Source organism: Populus alba, chromosome 8 (assembly GCF_005239225.2).
Source record: "Populus alba chromosome 8, ASM523922v2, whole genome shotgun sequence".
In the NCBI taxonomy this organism is placed as follows: domain Eukaryota; kingdom Viridiplantae; phylum Streptophyta; class Magnoliopsida; order Malpighiales; family Salicaceae; genus Populus; species Populus alba.
This window is the reverse complement of record NC_133291.1, coordinates 9,585,484-9,595,560: the sequence shown is the minus strand read 5'-3', so window position 1 is coordinate 9,595,560 and position 10,077 is coordinate 9,585,484. Positions and strand designations below refer to the sequence as shown.

The 10,077-nt window shown below is 36.4% G+C and overlaps 1 protein-coding gene across 2 annotated transcripts; it reads left to right on the top strand.

Annotated features, from left to right (window-relative positions):
* The first annotated feature begins 256 nt into the window (after positions 1-256).
* Positions 257-8,550, top strand: LOC118054489 (histidine kinase 4). Of its 2 annotated transcripts, none has more exons than XM_035066113.2 (11): positions 257-1,496; positions 1,964-2,197; positions 2,297-2,466; positions 3,448-3,666; positions 3,760-3,946; positions 4,045-4,096; positions 4,191-4,420; positions 4,707-4,805; positions 5,034-5,746; positions 6,652-7,158; positions 7,806-8,550. In XM_035066113.2, the coding sequence occupies exons 1-11, from the start codon at positions 1,068-1,070 to the stop codon at positions 8,068-8,070; spliced, it is 3,105 nt and encodes a 1,034-aa protein (XP_034922004.1). In that variant the 5' UTR covers positions 257-1,067; the 3' UTR covers positions 8,071-8,550. The 2 variants fall into 2 exon arrangements, with proteins under 2 accessions (XP_034922004.1, XP_034921996.1); XM_035066105.2 differs by having other exon boundaries at positions 6,649-7,158.
* The last annotated feature ends 1,527 nt before the right edge of the window (positions 8,551-10,077 follow it).

Genomic DNA, 10,077 nt, shown 5'->3' with positions numbered 1-10,077 from the left:
AGAGCGCGAGAGTTATGACTAACAGGGTATAGTTTAATAGATTGTGTAAGAAGGGAGAGAGTTAGCGTATCTACAAAAATCCTAAAAATTCTCTTCAGTTTGCTTTAAAAAGCCAAGTACAGATAAAGGTGTTTATATACAGACAACATTATATTATAAATAAATACATAAAATAAAAACAAAACCTAAGATCAAGACGGTCCAAATTAAGTTTAAAAAGAAGAAAAAGAAAATAAACTCTTGTAAACATGGCCATTATTCAAAGTACCTCCACCTCCCTCTCTCTCTCTCTCTCTCTCTCTCTTCTACTACAGAAAACTCCACCATTGTTGATTGACTTTGTTCCTTCTTTCAACAACCCTATCTCTCTCCAATCTCCGAAAAAGCATTTTGCTTGCTTGTGCTTCGCTGTTTGTGTTCTTTGGTCAATCTGTGTTTAGAGTTGTAGATTAGTGCTGCTAATTTTATAATATTAAAACAAACAACAGTGAACGTGCTTCCTCTTTGTCTTGTTACCTCTCACTTACACCAGTGTCTCTCTCTCCCTCTCTATCACATAGGAGTAGTAAAAAATAAGTGAGAATAAAAATTAAAATACTAAAAATCTTCACGCTTGGATATGAAAATGATTAGTGTTTTTTTCTTTATTATACAAAACAGTCTGTTTTGAGAAGTAAATGAAAGAGACAGTCTTTGGAATATGGGCTGCTTTCCACCTTTTGAGAATCCTCATGACTGTGTCTCAACAATTGAGAACCCTTTTCTTTGCAATTCTGGTTCTCTTTCTTTCAATTCTTAACATGGGTTTTTTTAGAGATTGAGAGAGATATTTGTTTACTTGTCTAAATTTTGCTTTTTTTCCTTTTCTTTTTTATTTTGCTCAAATCACGCAACAAAATGCTGTAAATGATAATTTACTCGCTGTTAAGCACCGGCAGTGTGCATTTTCTTTGTACATCATAAGGAAAAAAAGTAGCTGCAACATTGCCACCTCTTTAAAGAATCCTGCCTCAGACATACATGGCTGTGTTGTGTCCCTGTGCTATTGGGGTCTTTCTTGGTTTGATATGAACTGGGGATCAGAGAAACAAGGAGAAAATCAAAAAAGAAACAGAGAAATTCTAGTTCTTGTTGTGTTTTTGAATTCATCCATGGCGTTAAAGATGCAGCAAAGCTACCACCACTCAGTGGCTGTTAAGGTGAATGATCAACAAATGGGGACCAAAAGAGGGTATACATTTATACAAGCCAAAAGGACTTGGCTCCCTAAAGTTCTGTTGCTTTGGGTCATGGCTATGGCACTTTTTAGTTTGATGATATACAATGGCATGGATGCGGATAACAGAGTGAGGAGGAAGGAAGTGTTGGGTAGCATGTGTGATCAAAGGGCAAGGATGTTGCAAGATCAATTCAGTGTTAGTGTTAACCATGTTCATGCCCTAGCCATTCTTGTCTCCACATTTCATTACTACAAGAACCCATCTGCAATTGACCAGGTTCTTGCTCCTTTCTCTCGAAACTTTGATTTCTGTTTTTGCTGGTTGGATTTTAAAGGTTCTAAATGTTTGCTGGGGAAAAGACAAAAATTGAAAAAGGGAAGATGATTTTTGAATGTTAGTTTTTTTGCTGTCATGTTCCCAAACAACAAAAAGGAAAATTCACTTCGATTTAGCCACAAGTCATGCAAGGCTTAGTTAATTGTGATTTCTGAAGAGATGTTTTATTTTTCTTTCTGTTTGTGGCTTTGAAGTTGTTTAGGCTGTTTTGTTCTTCAACGAATTAAGGTGAATCCATTGGAAATTAATTTTGGAAATTTAAATTTCCCTGCGATTTGGCTTGCAAGATGTAAAAGGAAAAATGCAAGATGACTTTGTCAAATGTTTGTGTAGGACCAAAATATTTTATCCTTCTAATCCTTGTTCTCTGATTGTGCACGCTGAGAATTAATTTTGACAAAATGCAGGAAACCTTTGCTGAGTACACTGCCAGAACTGCATTTGAGAGGCCGCTGTTGAGTGGCGTAGCCTATGCACGAAGAGTAATTGATTCAGAGAGGCAGGAATTCGAGAGGCAACATGGGTGGACAATAAAGACAATGGAGAGAGAACCCTCACCCATTCGAGATGAGTACGCTCCTGTAATATTTTCTCAAGAGACGGTCTCCTACATCGAGTCTCTTGACATGATGTCAGGGGAGGTAATTTTCAGAGTTTGTGACTTGAATTTGGTTATCTTGTTTACATCATTTACGTTTCAGCATCTAGTTTTCAATAATGTTTTCTTCCGCATGATGCAGGAGGACAGAGAAAACATACTGAGGGCTAGGGCTTCAGGGAAAGCTGTTTTGACGAGCCCCTTTAGGTTGCTAGGTTCTCATCACCTCGGTGTTGTGTTGACATTCCCTGTTTACAAGTCTAAGCTTCCTCCAAGCCCAACAGTGGTGCAGCGCATAGAAGCAACTGCTGGGTGAGTGCGTGCACTTATCTTTCTAATTAGAGCACCAAATTTAGAAAAGTTTTTTGGTGATTGGTTTGGGTATGGGTTTATATTATCATTTTGAAATAAATTCTGCTTGGAAATGAAATTTATAGGGTGACTAGAAGATTGAAAAAAAAAAATGGTTCAGTGATGCTACTCAATAATTTTTGCTCTTTAGCACTGCTGCGGTTTTACTTTAGATACTAATTTTGAGCTTAAAACTTTAGCCTTTTTGTAGGTGGTTAGTGTTAGTAATGATGAGATTATTAATCTGGAGATATTAATTTAATCTGTTGGTACATAATTGATAAAACATATGTGATTTTGTTTCAGCTTTCCTTTCCTTGTTTTCCTATCTTCCTGCTGCAATGGTGCAATCTGAAAATATTGTATAATTAATAAAAGGAGAGATCATTTCATTCTATTTCACAGACAGTTTCGTTGCTTCAAGATAATTCAACTTTTTTTTTTTTTTTAAATAGCATAAAACATTTGGCAAGGTAAAGTTTTTGTTACTTCACATGCTTGTAATTGACCTAATTTTTTTTATTTATGGAAATTGTTATTGTACCAGGTGCATTTAGACTGAGGTGTTATTTCTTTTCATATGGACATCATGGATTTTATTTCTGCTTATGCTGAGTTTGAATTTCAGAAATAGTTTTGTTGTGTTTGTATGCAAGTTGGCTCCCACCGTGACCACTGTTCTAAACAGCCATGAACCACTACTGAGCTGTGTAGAGTTGGCAATTTAAAACTTTTGGAGCATTTCACTATTAGCATTTAGCAATCAAACAGTAGGCTCATGGCAGTGTTTCATCATATGGCTGGAATTTCACCCATGTCACCTTTCTTTCCGGTCTAATTGGGCTTCCAAGTTGCAATGCTTCACCCCTTACAGTTTGGTAGATTTCATATTTTGTATAAAATTTGGTTTCATTTATTAACAGAGATTTGAATTGAAAGCAGATACCTTGGTGGGGCCTTTGACATTGAGTCCCTTGTGGAGAATTTACTTGGACAGCTTGCTGGGAATCAGGCAATTTTGGTGAATGTTTATGACATAACTAACTCTTCTGACCTTTTAATCATGTACGGTCACCAAAATGTAGATGGTGACATGTCTCTTTTGCATGAAAGCAAGCTTGATTTTGGAGATCCATTCAGAAAGCACCTGATGACATGCAGGTAAGTGTGTCTAATCGCTGATCATAATTTCATAAGATGAATGGAAGATTAAGTTTTCCGCATATAGATGCTTACAATTTGAAATCTGAGCAGGTACCATGAGAAGGCACCCACTTCATGGACAGCACTCTCCACAGCTTTCTTATTCTTTGTTATCGGTTTATTAGTTGGTTACATCTTATATGGTGCAGCAATTCATATTGTAAAAGTTGAGGATGATTTCCATGAAATGCAGGAGTTGAAAGTCCGGGCAGAAGCTGCTGATGTGGCTAAATCCCAGGTATTCTTCTGAACGTTGTTGTAAAGAATAACTGACCCCCACTTGTTTTCTAGGTGCAGCATCTTCTGACCTGAGTATCATTGTGTTCTTGATGCCAGTTTCTAGCTACTGTATCTCATGAAATCAGAACACCTATGAATGGCGTCCTTGGTATGCAAGATCTTCTTTTCTTTTCTGGAATATGAAAAATGTTCTAGGTTCTTGTACTTTCATAATCATTTGTGTGGTCCTTGTTCAATTGCAGGCATGCTTGCTTTGCTGCTAGATACGGATTTAAGTTCAACCCAGAGGGATTATGCTCAAACTGCTCAAATCTGTGGAAAGGCACTGATAGCTTTGATAAATGAGGTGCTTGACCGGGCAAAAATTGAAGCTGGAAAGTTAGAGCTGGAAGCTGTCCCATTCGATATTCGATCCATACTAGATGATGTCCTTTCTATATTTTCTGAGAAATCTAGAAACAAAGGTATCGAGGTAAGTCCTACAGAAACACAAAAAAGGCAAGTCAGCATTTTCATATCTTGTTGGCTGACATGAATTCTCTTAAAGGGCCAAATACCCTTTCATTCTCATGGTTCTTGCTTTTTTTAAAAGACAAACTGCCAGATACTCTATTATGTTGAAACTGACCTTTTGTCTTTTTCTATTTTTTCTGTTTTCCTTGGACTTTTGACGTCAATGGTTGGTGGCATTCTTGATGTGATATGTCATTGTACTAAATATCTGAAACACGGTTGCATAATCAATTGTGGAAGGACAGCTGGCTGTCTATGTTTCTGATAAAGTTCCAGAAATTGTTGTCGGGGATCCTGGGAGATTCAGACAGGTTATCACAAATCTGGTGGGCAACTCTGTTAAGGTAAGTCTATTGATTGAACTTTGTTATGCAGTTCATCCTACCTGAATGTATCTGTATTATTTCTTATTAGTTCATTTATCAATTAGTGAGTAAAGGTTTGTCTCAGCACAAATTTTATGATTTACTAGGGAGTTTATGATTGAACAAATGATTTTTTTTCACTATTAGCTTTATTGCCTTCTTTAGAGTTCAACCTTCTGATATAGTTGACTATATATTCTCTGGCAGTTCACTGAAAGAGGACATATATTTGTTAAAGTTCATCTATATGAAAATGCCAAGGCCATGACAGATACAAAAGTGGACACTTGTTTAAATGGAGGATCCAATGAAAGCGTGCTTACATCAGGTTCCCAAAAGTTCAAAACCTTGAGTGGTTGTGAAGCAGCAGATGATCAGAACAGTTGGGATGTGTTTAAGCATTTTTCTGATGAAGATTTCCGATTTGATGCTTCAATAAATGTAATGACCAACAATGAAGCTTCTGAGGATGTTGGGTTGATGGTATGTGTGGAGGATACAGGAATTGGCATCCCTTTAAAAGCCCAGGGTCGTGTTTTCATGCCTTTTGTGCAGGCAGACAGTTCAACGTCCAGACAATACGGAGGAACTGGAATTGGGTTGAGTATAAGTAAGTGTCTGGTTGAGCTCATGGGTGGTCAAATAAACTTTATTAGCCGGCCTGAGGTTGGAAGCACATTTTCATTCACTGCTGTTTTCGGTACATGCAAGAAAAATACATTCAACAATATGGAAAAACGCAATGCTGAAGAATTGCCTTCTGGCTTTAGCGGATTGAAAGCATTAGTTGTTGATGGAAACCCAGTTAGGGCTACTGTAACCAGATACCATCTGAAGAGGCTTGGTATCCTAGCTGAAGTTGTAAGTAGCCTCAAGCTGGCTGCCATTGGCTGTGGGAAAAATGGTTCTCTGACATCAGGGTAAGTTCATTTGGCTGGCTGTCCCTGTCCCTGACCATTTTATCTTAATTAAGAAATTGAAAGGTTTCAATGAAAGAACAAGAAATAAGTGTGAGTTTTTGGCCCATCGCTGATGACTATGGTTTGTCTTTTGGCACGAACTCAATGAAAAACTATGGTAATCATTTCACTTTTCATGCTACTCTGTTTTCACGAGGGTAAGCCTGTTTACTGGACAGTGGCACCCTTGTATCTTAGTAAAAATGACTGATTTTATCGTCATTTTCTGCTGTGATGCACATCATATGCCCAAAATTCTGGTTGCATGGTGTGTTTATCATTTAGAATTCATACCATGAACATTATTGGGAGTGCTCATTTTTCATTGAGTTTATGTCGTGCTAAGATTTCTACTAAAGTGTTATGGCATTGGGAGTGTTTCTTAGGATGGTTGATGGATTTTTGCTCCTTTTCTTTTTTGACTTAACTGTCAAGAGTAAGTTCCAATGTTTGCAAAATAATTTCATGGTAAGTTTAGCAGCGGGTCTACATTTAATATATACTTCAAGAGCAGGTTTTTACGTGAAAGGGCATGTTAAAACTGTAAAAAGCCTATCTTTTTCCTTCACTTAATAGTTTAAACTTTTGGGTTATGCAATTAAAGAAAATCATGCTTTTTTGGGGTGTCTCCTGAATTCTTGCAAGTGCACATCTATTATGCTGAGCACTTGTTATTTTTACTGACATAATCATAAAAGAACTGACCTGAATAGAAAACCCAGTGAATAATAGTTTCAATAAAAGATGACTCGTGAAGTAGCCAGTATAAATAGATCATTGACAGAGCTCCTACATTTACATTTTGCTGAAATTCTGAAATTGCATGGTACTTTGTGATCGGTGTAACCTCTCTTTTTTAACAGCAGAGGTAAAATCCAGCCAGATATAATTCTAGTGGAGAAGGATTCATGGATTTCTGGGGAGGATGGTGTTTCAAGTGTTTGGCAACTGGATTCGATACAGAATGGACATTCATTCAAGCTTCCTAAGATGATCCTTCTTGCTACCAACATTACCAATTCTGAATTTGATAGAGCGAAGGGAGCAGGTTTTGCTGATACTGTGATCTTGAAACCTTTGAGATCTAGTATGGTGGCTGCATGTCTTCTGCAGGTGCTGGGCATGGGGAAGAAAAGGTCCCAAGGGAAAGGCATGCCCAATGGGTCTTCTTTCCTTCAGAGCCTTCTCTGTGGAAAGAGAATTCTGGTGGTTGATGACAATATGGTAAACCGCAGAGTTGCTGCAGGTGCCTTAAAGAAGTTTGGAGCTGACGCTGAGTGTGCTGAAAGTGGTAAAGAAGCATTGAAACTGCTTCAACCACCGCACACTTATGATGCATGCTTCATGGATATCCAGATGCCAGAAATGGATGGGTATGTCTTCAAAATCTTGTTTTATGATTTTAGATTGCAACTGTTCTGTTATTTATTGGCTCTTCTTCGTTGATTGATAATAAAATGTAGATATTATTTTTGTTTATACTCCTTTCACCTAATACCAATCTTTGATTACCTAATACCTATCACCTTTTTCTTTCCATTTTTTTATTTATTGAACCTTTTTGGCATCATGTAACAATATCACATTAGAAATCTTATTTCATAAATGATGAAATTACTAGGTCAGGTATGTTTTTAGTTGCTCAAGTTTGTTGTTTTCGCGAAGCATTTGGCTGAAGGTAACCATGCCTAGATACACCGGTGTGTGACCTGAGCATGGGATCAGAGCAGTAGTGGCAAGGGCATTTGGTCCTTGTGTCCGGAGATCTAGATTGTCTGGTTCCTGAATTTGTTAGCCTGATTGAAAAGTAATCAGGCGTCATTATTGGTAAAATAAGTTTAAAGAGAAAAGTTCATACTCAGATTGGTAATCTAGGTGCTCAGGACTATACTCTCTACCACTGATGTATACTTAACAGATTTGATTGCAATGCATCAGGAACATGAAAAGCAAGTACTTTTGGTATGCTTTGCATGACATTTACATTCCAAGTACCATTCACATGGGTATTCTCCTCCAGGTTTGAGGCAACTCGTCGAATCCGGCAGATGGAGAGCCAGGCAAACGAGCAGATGAATGGTGAATCCATGGTAGAAGAAGGAACAGCTAGAAAAGTCCAGTGGCATATTCCAATTTTAGCCATGACAGCTGATGTGATACATGCTACACATGATGAATGCTTGAAGAGTGGGATGGATGGATATGTCTCAAAGCCTTTCGAGGAAGAAAATCTCTATCAGGCAGTTGCCAGATTCTTTGATACCAAATCCACTTTGAAGTCATAATAGGATCCACTTTACCTCCGGTGAACTGAGCAAAACTAAATTGGAGAGTTCTTTGGTTGAACTGAACCAGCAATTTTGAATCGCCTGCCGGTGCACTTGGTATTAAGTGGATAATGGACACTGGTTTCCTTGAATTCTTTATGATTCTTCATCGGAAATGATTACAGGTTCGGCCAATGATTTCTAACCATCTTCAGTTTGACTTTACTGGAAGCTGAGTGCATGTATACTACTACCCCCCACCCACCCACTTGTATGTATAGATCCTTTGAACGGGGAGGGAGAAGGGGTTGTAAATCAATATTTTTTTTGTTACTGCTGAAGGAGGCTCCACCCCTTGATTTGTATTGTTACCTTCACGGGGTGTTTAAGAGTGTGGTAGCGGTTGCTTTTCAAAGTATTTTTCACTCGGAAATGTATGAGAATAATGTTTTTTTATTTATGTATTTTTGATATTAATATATCAAACTGTTTCTTCTATATCCCCTCCTCCATAGGTGGTTTGATATTCTCTTTGTAACTGCTCGAAAACTTTGGAATATAGACATTTTTCTAACGTGCCATTGAGGAGTTTCCACTTATTTTAACTGTGCTGCTGATCGAACTGTTTGGTGGCGACATGAGCTAGAGCTCGCCGCATCGCTTTTCTCATAATGATAGTGAAAGGAAACCGGAGACCTTGATTCTTGATAGGTTGGGCTATAAATGCCTGCAAAGAATTTGGGTTAATGATCCTACGTTTTGTACTTTTTTTTCTTCTTTTCTTCTTCTTCTTCTTCTTTTTTTTTTTTTTTTTTTTTTTGGTGTTTAAAGGGTTTATGTTTTTATTCATATCATTTCAACATGTGCTGCTGTCCTCGTTAGGTCTTTCTGTCAATTATGTTGATATACATTTTGGTCTCTATATTTTATTTTTCTTATATATAAATCCTTGAGTTTTTTTTTTTTATGATATTATTTAACTATTATAATAAAAATGACCTATTTCTTAATATTTAAATGATATTGTAGAAAATAAATTTTTTATTGAAAAATACTTTATTATTGTTAGGTTAACTGAAGTATTTTTATTTTGATTTTGATTTTTTTTCCCCATTATCATAAATATATTGCTGATGGACAAGATGAGAATTAGGTAAATTTAAATAGATACATCGATTAAAAAATAATTTTTTTATAAAAAATATTATATATCCATTATCACAAGTGGCCAATTTAAGATTTGACTTGTAGATGTTTGATTGAAAACAAAAATCTTTTAGGGACTGGATTGCATTTATCATATAACATGAGGATAAAAACCATACCAAGACTTATTTGTAATAAAAACAAAATACATGGACTAAAATAAAATAAAAAATTAGAGATAAAATGTACATTGTCAAAATATTACATGGTTTAAGGAACTAGCACATGTCATTATTTAACGACATTATTAATAATGTCAAATGATGAGAGGATCTAGCGATAGTATTATCAAGATCGACTTGGAGCTTCAACTGGTGAAGGTTTTAGTTCATTAGCTCAACTAGCGATTCACTACTTCAACCATGTCTTGTTTAATACCTAGAAAAAAAGGCATTTTCTTTCATATTTTTAGCATGTAACAAGTGTTAAGTTGACATTGAAACGATTCAATTTGATTCTTGACATATCTAAACTGATTTTTAAGGTTGATTCAAGCTAGTTCTTATCGGCTTGATTGCATAAACAATTCATATTCTTGAACGGACCGGTTCAACAATTGAACCGGTAGGTCTAATTTTGATAATTATCTCTAACAATGACAATCATACAATGTACAAAAATATGTGAACATAAAAAAATAGTGCGAAAAACTTAGCCCAAAAAGAATAGGAGTATATATAGGAATGTATAAAAACATTTATCATATAAACTGTGTGAAAATTAATGATATTGGAGCACCCTATACAGATGACCTCACAAGCTAATATGTGGAGATATTTGGATAACAAGTAAAAAAGAGGTAACTCTTATCTTTAATCG